The following is a 16,050-nucleotide window of genomic DNA, read 5'->3' on the forward strand; positions in this document are numbered from 1 at the left end:
ATAATAGAAAATTGAACCTTATGAGAGCCATAAATTGCCAAGATAGTGCATATGACTTGATAAGTGTAGTGTTGGATGATGGGATGGCCTTAATAGTAAACCAAGCTGTATTGGGTGCTCAAAACCAGTAGAACGACGCTGCTGATATAGTGCCTGGCGGCACAGGGTGGTGCGCCAAGCGATAGAACCTCTAGGGATGCCCCTGCACTACATAACGTTTGGTGGTAAGGTGTGATCTGGCAGGCAGAAGTCCTTCATACAGAGGCTCTGAACTGACTTGGCGCTTGGCGGCGAGGATTGTGCCGCCAAGCGATCTAGGCAGATTTCGCCTAGCGACGCTTAGGCTGCGCCAGGCGATAATGTTGATGTCCATGGTTTGTTTGTGTGAGGTTTTAATGCAACGATGCTATACTTGGATTGAGAGATGTTGTGCCATGAGCGGGTAGGTTCATGGATGGTGGTTAACATGTGATGATATGAGCGGGGAGGTTCATATCCAGTTACTCTCGTGTGAGGATACGAGCGAGGTAGGTTCGTATGTTCCGTGCTCACGCTTGAGAGATGCTGCGTGCGGGGAGGTACGTGGCTGGTGGATCACATGTGTTGGACTACGGGCGGGTAGGTCCGTAGAGCAAGACTATGAGCGGGGAGGTTCGTAGAGTAGGACTACGAGCAGGGAGGTTCATAGAGGCAGAACCACGAGCGGGTAGGTTCGTGTGAGCATCATATTCCTGAGTCCAAGACTAACCATTTGTGTGATTTGAAGGCTGAAAAGCCTTGGGGTTAAGGTCTTGGCCAAGAACTAACTAGGTTAAATAAGATGGGTGTCTTATTTATATTCTGTGATTATATATGTTTTTTTTTATTTTTATCAGCTCACCCTTTCTATTTGTGATTGGCGATAATCGTGTGATTCGTTACACGGGAGCATATGTTGATACAGGTGATGCTGAGGATGCTCAGACGATAGAGTGAGGGCTAGCTGGGATTAGAGCTAGGAACTTTTACTATGTTTTTCCTATTTTAATTGGAACCTTGGAACTTGTAATATCGTATGGTTTAATTTCATTTGGATTTTGTTGCGTTGGATATTAAATTTTAAATATTCCCACATTTGGGTTTAATAATATCGAGACGTTTTAATTTCTTTTTCTTTATTTATTTATTTAAATAAGTAATATTCCTTAGGGATGTTATAGGTGGTATAAGGACATGAAGATTGAGAGATTGTCGGTGGGAGATAAGGAGGTGGTGGAGACGCTGATGAAGTTTAATGATAGGCTGCCCACTAAGGGCTTAGTTAGGGTTTATAATTCGGTTCACCCAATTGTTGATATTGAAGGTATCTTTTTGTAATTTTAAGTGTTATGGTGTGTGTAAGTTAACTAATCAGATTTTGGTGTAAATAATGTAGGGCAAATGGCACAAGTTGGGAAGAAGAACTTGACGCTTTTTCAGACGTTAAGGAAGGAGAAGGCAGCAAAGGCAAAGGCTGCTGCGAGCACTAAGGTTCCCAACCTACAAGAGTCCTTGGTTGAAGTGCATCTGCACGGGGGAACGAAAAGAAAGGCAGAGTTGCCCGCTAGGTATGGTGGAGGAAAAGATGTGAAGAAGGCGATGGTCATTTTGCTGGGGTCGGGATCGTCGAGTGGGGCTAAGAAGCTGGAAGCTAGACTTATAGAGTTGCCAGAGACAATTGTTCGACGGGATATATACATCAATATGTCAGAAACGCTGGTTAACTCTATTGATAATATGGAGTCGAATGCTATGGTGAAGGCCATGGTAGAATTTAATAGCAAGGCGTTGATTCTGGGTCGTAGGGTTGGCAGTATACTACAAAAGGAGTTGAAGGAGGGGAATCGATAAAAGGTAGAAGAGTTGCAAAGTCAAGTGGATAAACATGTCGAGGAGAAGGCGGCCTGGGAAAAGGAAATGACGGAATGGCTGAAGGAGAAAAAGAGGCTGGGTACTTGGAAAGTCTGATGTTTAGATTCAGAGAAAACTTTGAAGGGGAGGGTTGCTGAACTGGAGGCCGATTATGAGGAGTTGAAGGAAAAACATAACGGTCTAGAGCTTGAATTAGAGGACCTTAAGGGTTGCATAATTCAAGAGCATATAAATGGTTTCCAGAAAGGTGTGCGGTAAGCAACATTCTTTGTGAAAGATGTTGATGTCTCAGATCCTAGGTTTGACGTGAACAAGGATGTGGTTGACGGTGAGCTTATGAGCGAGGCGAGAAACAGTCCCGAAGAAGAGGCTGATAAAGCGAAGGGGCTGGGTGCAAACATTGATGAGGCCTTGGTGGTGGAGGATGTTGATGAGGAAACAACTTAGGACTTATGTTTTATGATTCGTATTTGATTTTAAGCCTAAGTTTGTAATAATTCGTACATTGCCTTGGTTTCTTGTTCATACGTTTATAATTCGTACATTGTTCTATTTTGTTGTTAATATGGATAGTATTTGAGATATATTTATCGTTTGTTTGATACTGATAGGTTATACTGTAGGAACGCATTTACTTCAATGATGATGATGTGAATTATGGTGCAATGTACATGTTGTTTGTTGTCTAAATCACATAATCCGATAAGTGGCCTTGCTTTCTATGCCAGACATGAATCGTTATGATAAGTCTGGTATTCATTCTAGGCCGCTTACTTGTTGTAAGGGTAGTGAAATTGAACAATTAACATTAGATAAAGGGTGTTCGACCTAGGCCGCTTACTTATGGTAAGGGTGGGAAACTTAAACAATTAACATTAGATAAAGGGTGTTTGACCCAGGCCGCTTACTTATGGTAAGGGTGGGGAACTTAAACAATTAACATTAGATAAAGGGTGTTTGACCCAGGCTGCTTACTTGTGGTAAGGGTGGGAAACTTAAACAATTAACATTAGATAAAGGGTGTTCGGTCCAGGCCGCTTACTTGTGGTAAGGGTGGGGAACTTAAACAATTAACATTAGAACACGAGTAGGTATATGGTAGAGAAAACCCTTAGTTTTATTCATGAGTTTTGGGGTGCCTCGTTAAAAACTCCCTGGCCAAAACCCTCCTTAGGGAAAAAATGTCAGGTGAGGAAAAAGAGTACACCCAGGGTTACAACTGTTTCGTATATCGTGTTAACTAAAATATAATTTGAGGTATCTCTTCCCTTATAAGTTGCTCAAGCTTGTAGGCGTCGCCTCCCACATCATCACGTATTCGGTACGAGCCATCCCAATTGGCGGAGAATTTTCCATCCTTCTTTCTTGCGTTGCTGGCCATTCTCCAAACTAGGTCTCCTTTTACAAACGATCGTAGGCATAGGTTCGCGTTATATCTCCTGGTTGCTCTTTGCTTAATCGCCATGTTGCAGATTTGTGCCTTGCCTCTTAATTCGGGTAGTAGGTCGAGGTGGGTGCACATATTTTGGTGGGTCTAGTCTGGGTTGTATAGTTCTCGGCGTAGAGATGGTTCGCCAATTTCAACTGGAATCATGGCCTCTGCGCCGTATACTAGGCTGAAGGGGGATTCGTTTGTTGCGAACTCGGGGGTACATCTGTAGGCCCACAATACTTCCAATAAATCTTCTGGCCATTGGCCCTTGGCGTTATCCAATCATTTTCGTAATTCCACTAGTATAACTTTGTTGGCGGCTTCAGCTTTGCCATTGGTCTGCGGGTATCCTACAGAGCTAGTTTTGTGCTTGATGTCGAGGCCAATATAGAATTTAGCTAGCTCTTTGTCTATGAATTGTCGGCCATTGTAGGTTATGATCGTGTGGGGCACGCCATAGCGGCATATAATATCTTTCCAGACAAACTGTTGGACTTGTTGAGTTGTGATGGTGGCTAAAGGTTTGGCTTCTATCCACTTGGTGAAGTAGTCGATGGCTACTATGAGGAATTTTACTTGCCCTTTTCCTGGGGTAAAGGGGTCGAGGATGTTCATTCCCCATTTTGTAAAGGGACATGGGGAAAGTATGGCGTGAAGTTGTTCTTGTTTCTGGTGGATGAGGTTACCATGTTTCTGACATGGTATGCATTTTTTGACGAAGGTGTGGCAATCCGCTTCCATAGTTGACCAGAAGTAGCCGGCTCTGAGTATTCTCGTAGTCATGGTTCGTGTGCCAAAGTGATATCCGCATATGCCTTCATGCAATTCTCTTATTATGTATTGGGCTTGGTCCGCTGTGACGCATTTGAGAAGTGGTTGACCATATTCGCGCTTGTATAAGTCGTCACTTATCATCATATACCTTGCGGCTTTAGCCAACCAGCCCTTGTCAGCATCGGGTGGGGGGTTATCGGTTTTGAGGTATTGGATGTACGGAGTTGTCCAGTTTTCAGCATTGTCCACATTGAGGCAAATGTGTGTTATAGATGGTGCGGATAACGTTTGTTGTAGGAGGGATCTGTGCCTGCTTTTCAGCTTAGTGCTGGCTAGTTTAGATAAGATGTTGGCCCTTACATTTTCACTTCTGGGGATGTGTTGGATGCATACACGATCAAAAGCAGATTTGATGACGTTGCGAACTAGGTGATAGTATTGTAGGAGAGTAGGGTCTTTGATTTGGAATTCTTCGTTCAGATGGCCTATAGTGAGTTTGGAATCGGTCTTGCATGTGAGCATTTTGACGCCAACTCTGCATGCGAAGGATAGGCCAGCTAGGATGGCCTCATATTCAGCTTGGTTGTTGGAGGTTTTGAAGGCGAAGTGGAGAGATTTTTTGATGAGGATTTCGTTGGGGCCTTCCAAGATGATGTCGACTCCTGCACCCTTTGGGTTTGACGAACCGTCTACATAAAGCGTCCATTGGTCTTCCTCAGGGGTGTGTTGAAGGTCGTTGACAAAGTCGAAGAGACATTGAGCTTTGATGGGACCATGTGGTTCGTAACGAATGTTGAATTCAGATAGTTCTACGACCCAGGATGACATTCGGCCAGCAAGGTCAGGCTTTTGAAGTATTTTCTGAATGGGGTAGTCGATCTTGACGATGATTTTGTGGTTTTGGAAGTAGGGGCATAGACGTCATGTTGCATGTACGAGAGATAGTGTCAGCTTTTCGACCATTTGGTACTTGGTTTCTGGATCTTGCAAGGTTCGGCTAAAAAAATACATAGGGTGTTGAATACCAGTGATTTCCTAGACTAGCGCTGCACTTATAATGTGATCTGTTGCGGTGATGTAGACTAGGAGGGGTTGGTGGATATCCGGCTTGTGGAGGATAGATGGAGATGTAAGGGTGGTTTTGAGGTTTTGGAACACTTGCTCGCATTCGTCGTTCCAAGAGAACTTCGCGGATTTCTTGAGTAGTTGAATGATGAGTTGAGTTTGTTCGGCTAGTTTAGGTAGGAATCGGGAGATGGCGGTTAATCGGCCAATGAGGCGTTGTACTTCTTTGATATTGTTGGAGCTTCGCATCTCGATGATGACATTACACTTTTCAGGGTTTGCTTCGATGTCGCGTTGTGTTAGCATGAAGCCAAGGAATTTGCCATGATCGACGCCAAAAACGCACTTTTTAGGGTTGAGTCTGAGGTTGTACTAACGTAATGCAGAGAATACTGTGGATAAGTCCAGTGCATGCTGGTGGTGGCTTAGGGATTTGAAAACCATGTCATCGATGTACACTTCGACACACTTGCCCATTATGCGGCTGAAGACTTTGTCCATCAATTGTTGATAAGTTGCTCTTGCGTTTTTTAGGCCGAAAGGCTTGACCTTGTAAAAGTAGTTGGCGTCGTCGATGATGAAAGCAGTCTTGTTCATGTCGGTTGTGGCCATTGGGATCTGGTTGTATCCAGAGTATACGTCTAAAAAACTGAGGACCTTGTTATCGGCTGCACCGTGAACTAGCCGGTCAATATTGGGTAGGGGATAAGCGTCTCTGGGGCAGGCCTTATTGAGATCCATATAGTCAACACACATTCGCCATTTGTCATTTGCTTTTTTTACCAGAACCACGTTGGATAGCCAGGTGTTGTAGCGGGCTTCCTCGATGAAGCCTGCGTTAAGTAACTTGTCGACTTCTACTTTTGCTGCTAGTCGATATTCTTCTCCGAGTTTCTGCTTCTTTTGGGAGACATATCTGACTTCCTTATAGATGGAGAGCTTGTGGACTACGACTTAAGGGTCGGCACTGGGTAAGTCTGCGGCTGACCAGGCAAAGAGGTCGGTGTTGTTGATGAGGGTGGGTGTCAGGATATCACGCTGTTCTTGTTGGAGGTCAGTGCCTAGGTTGAGGGTGCGACCATTAAGGAGCTCCAAGGGTACAGTGTCATCAACCGGTTCGAGACGTGCATTGTGTCCTACTTTGGGATCCAAGTCATCACCTGATAAGGCTATGTCAGAGTCGGGTGGGCGTTCAATGTTGTTTGTTTGCAGGATTGGCAGTTGGGGACGTAGGCTAGCCATGTAGCATTCTCGTGCGAGTCGTTGGTCGCCGTGGATGGTAAGGATGTCACCAGACGGAGAAGGGAATTTCATGGCTAGGTGGGGCGTAGAGACGACAATGCCTAGAGTGTTGAGGGATGGTCGGACGAGGAGGACATTGTATGATGTGGGCGCGTCGACGATAAGGAAGCGGAGGGGGGATTGTTTTGGTTTGAATGTCGTCGCGAAAAATAGTGTGAAGGTCTATGTACCCACGAGTGGAGACCTTCTCCCTAGAGAAGCCGTATATAGGTTCATCATAGGGGATCATGACATTGGTGGGAAGCTGGAGTTTTTGGTTTGTTGTCCAGTATAGGATGTCAACCGAGCTGCCTTAGTCGATGAGGACCATTTTTTACCGCGTAGTTCTCGAGTTCGACTGTGATGACCATGGGATCGTTCTGCTGGTGGTCGACGTCATGGAAATCATCATCTGTAAAGGTAATAGGAGGCATGCGACATATGTGGTGAGAGTTGGTTATGTGGTTAATAGACTAGAGTTGGCGAAGATGTTTCTTTCTAGTTGAGGAGGTGGATCCGCCGCCAGCAAAGCCTCCAGAGATGGTGTTGATTATGCCACATAGTGGAGGATCAGACGGGGTGATGTCGGTGTGGGCAAGTGGTGGGTCTTGGCTGGTGGTTGGGTGGGGCGTCGATCGTGGCGAGTACTACGGGGGGATATCTATGATCGAATCGCGATGGATGTGGGCATTCATCTCTGCAGACGAAGCGGCGGAAATGGCTTGCATGAACCAGTTCTTCTATTTTATCTTGGAGTGCTTTGCATTCGTCTATGGTATGGCCATTGTTTCTGTGGTAACGGTAGTACTTGGTCATGTTTGCGTTGAGGGGTTGGATGTTTTACGAGGTGGTGGGATGAGGTCGGCATGGAGAGCTTCGTTAAGAAGGCGAGATCTTGGGACACTTAGCGGCGCGTATTTGGTGAAGCGTGGTTTTCTGGGTTCTCTAGGTATAGAGTCAGGCCGTGGGGGTGGTTTATTGGGGGCAGCAGTTGAGGGAGCGTAATCATTGCAGAACTTGGTGTGAAGGGTCTACATCTCTTCCATGCGGAAATAGACCGCAGCACGGAGCTTGAGTTCATGCATGGATGCGGGTGGGTGGAGATAGACATTATTAGTGAATGGTCCGGGTTTGACGGTGAGGGCCATAGATTGTAGTATCATTTCTTGGTTGAGATGGGGTGTGCGGAGGGCAACCTTGCTGAAGCGATCGTTGAAAGCCCGCAGTGTCTCGTCTTGTTCTTGTCTGACGCCGAGGAGGGAGAGAGTGTGGGAGAGGGTGTCAAAATAGTCAATGGAGTATGGCAGGAGGGTAGTGAACAATTCAAGGGCAGGACCTTTGAGGGTGGTGGGCAAAGCTTTGCAGAAGACGACATCGTGGGATGTATAGAGGGCAACATGGGTTATGTATATTTTGAGGTGTTCGTTAGGGTCGGTTTCTCCTGTATAACGGTCTAGTGTGAAGGGTTCCCACTGAGCAGGGAGAGGGGTGTTGATGATGGCATTAGTGAAAGGGTGGCGACGCTTGGGTGGTTGGGGTGGTAACGAGTGTGGGGGAATAGGGTGGTGGACGAGGGTAGGGAAAGTAGTGGTGAAGTTGTGAGGTGGTATTTGAGTAGTAGGAAAGGTGGCAATGGGGGTAGGCGCTACGGTGTGTCTGAGAGGGTAGGATAGATGTGTGTGTGTGTGTGATGGGTAGAGATGATGGGTGTCTGCTGAGTGGTGGTAAAGGTGTGCAGGGTAGGGTTATACTCACTTTCTTCCTCACTAGGCTGGTAAACCGGAGACTTGGGGGATTCAGACGCTTCCCTAGCTTTCCCCTTCTAGGTGGGGTCAGCCTCGATCTTCCTCCTTAGCCAGGAGTTTTGTTGCCTGAGTGCCTCCATCTCATCAGCATTACGCTTTCTTAGATCAGCGAGCTCTTGTTGCATCTTGACTTGGCCTTCAAGGTTGGCGGCCAAGTCCGGGGTGGTGCTAGCAGGCGTTGTGGGACCTACTTCAGGTTGCTTCGTGACTTCAGCTCTACTACGAGTAGAAACCATCGTCGTTGTGTGGGTTGATATGTAAGGTGTTACTTCGTGCCCCACGGTGGGCGCCAATTGTTCCTGCAGAGAGGACTCCAACGATCAAGTCAGTCAAAAGGTTCTCAGAAAGTCAAATCTTGTGATTAAGGGATTAATGAACACGTACCTTTAATTGCTGGGGTCCATGCGTATTTATAGTTTATTAATTATGTCTGGTCATGTCATGGGCTGGGCCATTGTTTGGGTCGCAGGTGGGCCTAGGCCTAACCCAGACCACTTATGCTTGTCCGTTGATTCATTCAATAAGTGTTTGCATGCTTGCGGGACTTTATGTAGACAGGTTCTACCGTATAGTTATGTTAGGCCGCCTAAGTGCAGTACATTAAGAAACCTTTTTGATTTAAAAAAAAATAGTTGGATAATATATTTATGCGTTGGAGATGAATGAATGTAGATCTAGTAGCACAAATTTAATGGAGTGAGTGGCAAGATATAATGAATATAAATTTGAAGTAGCTTTAAACAAGGTGGCTGTTGTACATGTCCAGGATACTCATGATGATGATATCAATAACGAGGATCGTGCAGAGGCTACTTCTGGTGTAGGAGCAATCTGAGGAAAGGCGAAGTTTACTTTGTGGCTACCCCAAATCCAACGATTCTTCCACATTTCCATCGGTTCACAACTTGGCATGGCACACTCCTAGATAAACCACTTAATCATGCTCAAAATTTTGGAAACTCCTAACTGTGGATTAAGTTAGAAATTCCTCCTATTCCACATTTTTAGTTAACCATGTCATGTTTCAGTCTAATACAAAAACATTTTTAAATCTATTTAATAGTTTTCCGTTTTCCAAGAACAAAAATCCTATTATATCCCAAAAATATTCTGAATAAATTAGCGTGTCCCACATCCCTCACTCTCTCCGATGTTGTTTCCACGATCCATGTTATGCAATTCACTTTTTTTCCTTTTCAAGTATTATGAAGTCCTCTCAGTACTGTTGTCATAGTGTTTTGCGCATCAACTCTACCAAGCATTTTCCTTTTCCATTTCATTACATCTGCCTAATATTTCAGGTATGGTTTCTAGCGTCACACACTTTTAGTATATTATATTCTTTTAATATTAGTTTTCCAAAACTGATGAGAAAATACCATATTGGGTTGCAATGAATGCGAGCGTTCCATAGATTTTATTTTACGTTCTTAGTATTTTATTAGTTTAGAATTGGCTGATCAAAAAAAAAAAAAATTAGTTTAGAATTGAATTTTTAATTTTTTTTTTACCAGCGGAAACGAAATTTGCAGTCCTGGAGGAATTAGAAGAGGTTATTCTCAAGGAAAAAAAAAAGTATAGTATAGTGTTTCCATCAGGAGCAAAAACGAAAGAAAGGTAATACAGATAAGGAAAAAGGTGAAAAAGTATGCATGGTAGTGAGATGCAGCGACGTGGTGCAATGAGCAACTTCCGAGGAGCTTATAATGGCATATTGGAATGTTAAGTAAATAAAGGCATATCTTTCTTTCAATCTTTTCACCACCCATGACCATCACCCTGACCCCACCCAACCAAAAACACTAACCAAACACTGTTACTGCTTCTCCTCCCAACCCTCCTCCACCATCTGTCCCACCCATCACATCCTCTTTTTCATACTATTTATTTACTCTACACTTCAACCAGATCTATCCTCACGCCAATCCAATCAAATCAAAGTTTCTAATTTAAAAAAAATAATAATAATAATTAACCCTTTCATCATCAACTTCCCCTCCTAATCAACTTTATTAGTTTCTTTTATCCCCTCTCAGGATGATCAACACCATAACCAAGAAAACATAAGATCCCATATACAACAACCATCAAAACACTATACAGAGGTTCACCCCAGGAATTTACAAAACTTTACACAATGAACATAAGGTAATATATTCATAAAAAGCACGTGCGTTAATTTACACTTCACGATCAAGAGGAGTAGAGGATGATATTATATTCACAGTTATTGCAGCCGTAAGTAGGTGGAGGTGGCAGGGAAGAAAACGGTATCGTTTCAATGGGAGTTTGTTTTGTTTGTTTGGAGAAGAACCTGAACAGGAGTTAGTAGTGGTATATTATATATTTCTATATTATATCACAAAGCTAAGGTCAAGGTAAGAGCGGCTTTAACGTCTAACCTCCACGCAAAACCTCCACACTCCATTCGCCAAACATCACATGGCACAGTTCTCTCTTTCCCCGAAGCGTACTGCACCTTAACCCAGCCCGTGAACCCTCGGTACGGATACGCTACGCTCGCTTTCATCGCCAGCCATACTCCTCCCTCACCAACTACTTCCCTGTACGCACCATTCGTCCACGTCACCCTCCCGTAACCGTCTGATATAAACCCCGGACACGTGTCCTCTTCCAGTTTAGCCTTCCTCTCCTCGTCTCCACTCCCCAACCCGGCTCCCTCCTCCTCCAACCACATCTCCGTCACGCACTCCACCGTAACCACTGATCCCGACGCCGGGAACCAGAACGGATCCAGCGACGCACTTGCACCGCCGCGGTTCCCGAAGCTCAGCCATACCGGCGCGTCCTTGTGGCTTTCTCTGGAGGTTGTTTTCTTCAGAACCGGAGTCTCCGGAAGCAGCGGGAGCGTTGTAGGCGGCGGCGGCGGAGGTGGTGGAGGAGGCGCTATTCTCCTCCGAGTGCACCGCTTGGTGTTGGTGTTACCTTTTGCGCGCTTTCGCTTGGATGCGATGGATCTGGAGAAGACGTCGGTAGTGGTGTCGGAGGAAGAGGCGTCGGAAAGAGCGGAGGAGGGTAGGGGTTTGGGGGCGATAGGGCGAAAGCCTAACATTATTGTGTTGACCTTGGACATGTGGTGTGCGACAGGTGTTTGACACTTGGTGATGCAGCAGCCTCCCTTAGTTTCCATTTCTGTGTTTAGGGTTCGGAGAGAAAGAGAGGTGATCTGTGAAAGAGGTTGGAGAAAGACAGGGAAATGCGGGAAGTGGAGGTTGGGTTTATAGGAATAGTGGGGAGAGACGACACGAGTGAGGAGACACGTGCGAGCGAGAAAGAGAGAGACGTGGCGGTGGGCACGTAGCAGTAAAGTGTTGGGTAAGTGTGGGGGGAGTGCATGGACCACGTGTGCCAATGGAGATTGAGAAAACGACCGTAGGATTTCCCTAATTAGAAACCAGAGATACTCGCCAAGTGGACGGTTTGATTACGACACCTTCTCGCTTCAAATACTCACGTCACACTTCATTTATCAAAAAAAATATCCCTTTCTCTTGGTTTTAAAATTTATAATTCATTTTTGGTATTCTTCCCAAATCTCAAAAGTCAGATTCCAAATTTCTCCAACATTTCGATTTGCGAGTCTGGAGCAAATTGTTTGAGAGCCACACATTTTGGAAGTTCTTCCTTCACCAACCTAAGTTCACTATGGAGACAAAACTGTCTTCAACACAACGCTCTACCAATTATGTTTATGAACCTGTCATTAACAGACATTATATTTATGAAAAATGAAAAAATCTAAAACTACTCTATTTAAAGAAAAAATATTGAAATAAATGTTTTACAAAAAGAGAGAACGAACTCAATAAAATGTAAAAGAAAAAATAAAAAACTTTAAATAATTTAGCCTTATTTTTGTTCTCATATATATATATATATATATATATATATATATATATATATATATATATTTTTTTTTTTTTTTTGAGAAAGTAGTTTTATTCAAAATGCAGTTGATTATGATTATGTATTTGAAAAGCTAAATCCAGATAAACAAATCTGGACAACTTAAAAAAATCTCTTCATTTAAATGATAACCTTAAACAAAGAAAGAATGAAAATTGACACAGGTTTGAAGAGAAGAAGAATAGAATTGTGGATGTTTTTAATATATTTTATCGAGTCGTTTTTAAAGAAGACACCAATGCAGAAAGGGGCTTTGACAGCGGTTGTTTTTAATATTTTGCACCAGTTCGCGAACCGAAGCATATTGGGGCGAGGCCAAAAGAGGATAGCTTTTGGCCTCGGTTAAGAACCGAAGCCATAGAACCCTCTTCTGCCTTGGTTCAAAGGCACCCGAGGTCATAAAACCTCCCCTTTTAGCCTCGGTTTTGGTTCCACCCGAGGCCATATGTGCTTTTTTTTTATTTTTAATTTCGATCCCCTTTTGGCCTCGGTTTTGGTTGCACCCGAGGCCATATGTGCTTTTTTTTTAATTTCGATTCCCTTTTGGCCTCGGTTTTGGTTGCACCCAAGGCCATATGTGCACTTTTTGCTTCCGTTCTGGTATGAACTGAGGCCTAATATGTTGTTTTTTTAATGCAGTTTCTGTTTTGGTGTTATTTCCATATTTAAACCTGCAAATTTTATTTAGCACCCAGCACAAACCAGAATAGACCAGAACATAATATTTTATAACACATCCACAATTCAAATTCATTTAAAAGACAATTACAAATCATTTACAATCAAGATACATGTCATAATCAATAGTATTGTACATTTCAATTATATATTTGACACATGCTATCCTACCAAACTTGATGGACTTTGCGGGAATTGCTGCAGGACTCTTGAATGTCTACAAAATAATAGATTAAGTTAAGTTAGTATATAAAAAGGAAATATTGCAAAGTGTTCGTTTTAATTCAAATATATATTACCGTTTTCCAATTTGATGTAATACAAGCACGCACAGTGGTTGTCATCCATTGCATTATATAGTAACCGCACTCATATGAGTCGGTTTGTCTATTACACTACATTATATCAACAACGTTACAATTAATTAAGGAAGAAAATCAAGCAAACAATTATAAAGATATGGATAGAAATATCAAACCTGGAGAGAACACCATACAAGACCTTTTGCCTTAGCCGTTGATCTCCCTAACAACATGTTATGTGCAGTAATTGAACTATGATATAGAGAATAAGTTATGATATTTTTATATAACATGTCATATTCATAAGATTGATATTGAGGTTCTTACCAATCTATCACTTGTCTAAGATGGTTGGGGAGAGGGCGATGCAAAGAGCACAACCACACAACAAGGTTCTCCCTTAGGGAAACCACAAGTAACTGCCAATGACGTCAGATAAGAAAATAAAATCATTGTTATGCATTAAAATGACTGATTATATTCATAAGTTAACAAAAATGACTTACCCAACAACATAAGGGACAAAATAAATTTATTTTCCACGTTGAAAGCATTTGGTCACATATGCTTGGATGTCATAAAACTTGTTGCCTTCATGGGTGAGTTGGGGGTCTATAAACCCATATAGATCATTCAGTCCCATAGTTTCAGTGACACCAGATAGATACCTAAACCAAAAATTGATTTGATATAAGTAAATAGATAAATATATCAAATAACTATATATAATGACTAAAAGACTTACATCATCCATAACTGAATAATGGTAATATTGAGTTCCTCTTGTCCCCGTGCAAGCTCCAAGACATCTTGGGAATGCAAGTAAAATGGGATGTCAAGATCTCTCCTAAAAATGTTAGCATCCTAAGAAACCTACATCGGCTTATCAGCTATGATTTCTGCAAGTTGGAGCAATACACCAAGAGGATCATCCAAAGAGAGAATAATCTTCTTTGATTGAGGTTTTTCCTATATTGATGCAATTTCAGTTAAAATGAAATATAATTTAAGTTTGAATATAATAAACATGTAAACTTAAAAATGTAGTATATTTGTGGGTTTAAGAGTCTGTACCGGGAGGTCAGTAACAACCAAATCTCTAGGCCAGGCGAGGAAACACTGGAATGTCTGTGCCACAGTATACCCACCTCATCTGTTGGCATAGGAACTAAAGCAAACGACATGAGAACCTCCTCTACCGTGACCTTAACCTCATCCTCTGATAACTCCATGCCATGAAGAACTGTGGCTACCTCAAATACTTTTCCACGAGCCACTAGTGTCTTCTTTGTACCATCCCAAATATATACTGACATGGATGAGTGTCATCCATGTCATCCCCGGGTGGAGCTGAACAACTCCCCTTTCCGCTTCTACCTATTAGAGTCAACGATTTATTAATGTTATTCAATTATTTTATTAAATATCATTTATTCAATTCATAACTTATAGAAAATAAATTTACCCGTGGGAGGCACAAATGGGTCTAGTTCTGGCGGATGATCCACTGGCGAACGAATGCCATAATGCTCAAATTGGCGCATTAGTTCTTCTCTCACCTGTGTCGTGATCATTTCCTTTAGTCTTTGTTCATAATCAGCACCATGACTGCATGAAGACTGACGAGAGGAGGAACTAAAAAATTGGCGTATGCCAACTCCTGATCCAGCACCACGCACACGTCCAGGGTGCTCAGGTCGTCCAATTGTAGCAACAAGTATGTCATGACGACCTTCTGGAATGAATCCTCCTTGGGAGGTCTGCTTAACCAACGAATCCTACAATGTAACAAAAAAATTTATAAAAAAAAATATAATATAAAACATGAACGAGCAATTTAGATAAGAATTGTATCTTACAATTTTCTCAGAGATTTCTCGTGCAGATTCAGAAGTGTAGTTGCCCGATGAGCGTAAACGGGCTAACTTCCACTTCTGATGACGTGATGGTGGTGAAGGAGGCTCAGTATCTTCACCCTCAGAAGGTGGGGGCCTAGATTTTTTCTTTTCTGTCATTATCTTCTCTTCAAGTTTTCTATACCCACCACGACATAATATGTGCGGGTTTTTATTTTGAGCACTTATGCTTTGAGCCTTTTTCCTCTTTACCTGTAACATATAAAACCCACTTTATGAATTAGTTAAAATTTTACATAATTATCAATTGTGCTATTGATGATTTCAAATAAACATACATGCCATCCCTCAGATGTCCGAAGCTTAAGAAACTGACGCCATGTGTCTTCATCAATCCAAGTGCATTTCAACAATGGATTTTCATTCTTTTTATGCCTAAAGACATACCTAGACGTCAACTTGGTCTTAAAACCACGAAATTTTTCAGCCACCGATGACAAACATTTTTGTTTAAGCGTCGACACATTTGGAATATCAAATGTTAGCTGCAATATAGAAAATGTCAGCAACAATATTTATCATATTATCAACAAAATCAAAGTATAATGTTAATAACATTAATATTAGTTACCAATAAATCTTGCCATATCATTTCTCGATCAGTTTCAGTGACATGATCAAAAGATGGCGTAAGGATTGATATTCTCTCTCGTGCCAACATTCCTAAATAGCTTTTGAAGACGTCCCCATAACGACCACTAGGCTCACCAATGTCGACGTTAATATCAACATGTGTTTTCTGACCTTTAGCTCTTCTAATTAAGAGCTCTCTCAACCTAGTGGCTCCTCTGGTGGGTCTCTTAGTAGGTGCTTCATCCTCTAATGAAGTATAATGTTCAGCCATGTATTTGTGAAATGAAAACATAAAAAAACATTAATAAGCAACATATAAAATAATATATAAAACATTATTTAACAAAACACCTAAATTTTAACAAGAATATGAAATTCATACATAAAGTTATTGATTAGTCATATGT

General features: G+C 42.4%; 2 protein-coding genes across 2 annotated transcripts; both read right to left on the reverse strand.

Annotated features, from left to right (window-relative positions):
• Nucleotides 1–3,604: 3,604 nt before the first annotated feature.
• LOC114163499 (uncharacterized) lies at nt 3,605–4,924 on the reverse strand. Its single transcript, XM_085666661.1, has one exon. The coding sequence runs from the start codon at nt 4,922–4,924 to the stop codon at nt 3,605–3,607; it is 1,320 nt and encodes a 439-aa protein (XP_085522787.1).
• A 5,301-nt stretch (nt 4,925–10,225) lies between these two features.
• Nucleotides 10,226–11,470, reverse strand: LOC114162482 (uncharacterized). The gene has a single exon (XM_028046393.2). The coding sequence runs from the start codon at nt 11,396–11,398 to the stop codon at nt 10,607–10,609; it is 792 nt and encodes a 263-aa protein (XP_027902194.1). The 5' UTR covers nt 11,399–11,470; the 3' UTR covers nt 10,226–10,606.
• Nucleotides 11,471–16,050: the final 4,580 nt, after the last annotated feature.

The sequence above is a fragment of the Vigna unguiculata genome, chromosome 9 (assembly GCF_037176805.1).
Source record: "Vigna unguiculata cultivar grain cowpea cultivar isolate G323 ecotype 2 chromosome 9, ASM3717680v1, whole genome shotgun sequence".
Lineage (NCBI taxonomy): Eukaryota > Viridiplantae > Streptophyta > Magnoliopsida > Fabales > Fabaceae > Vigna > Vigna unguiculata.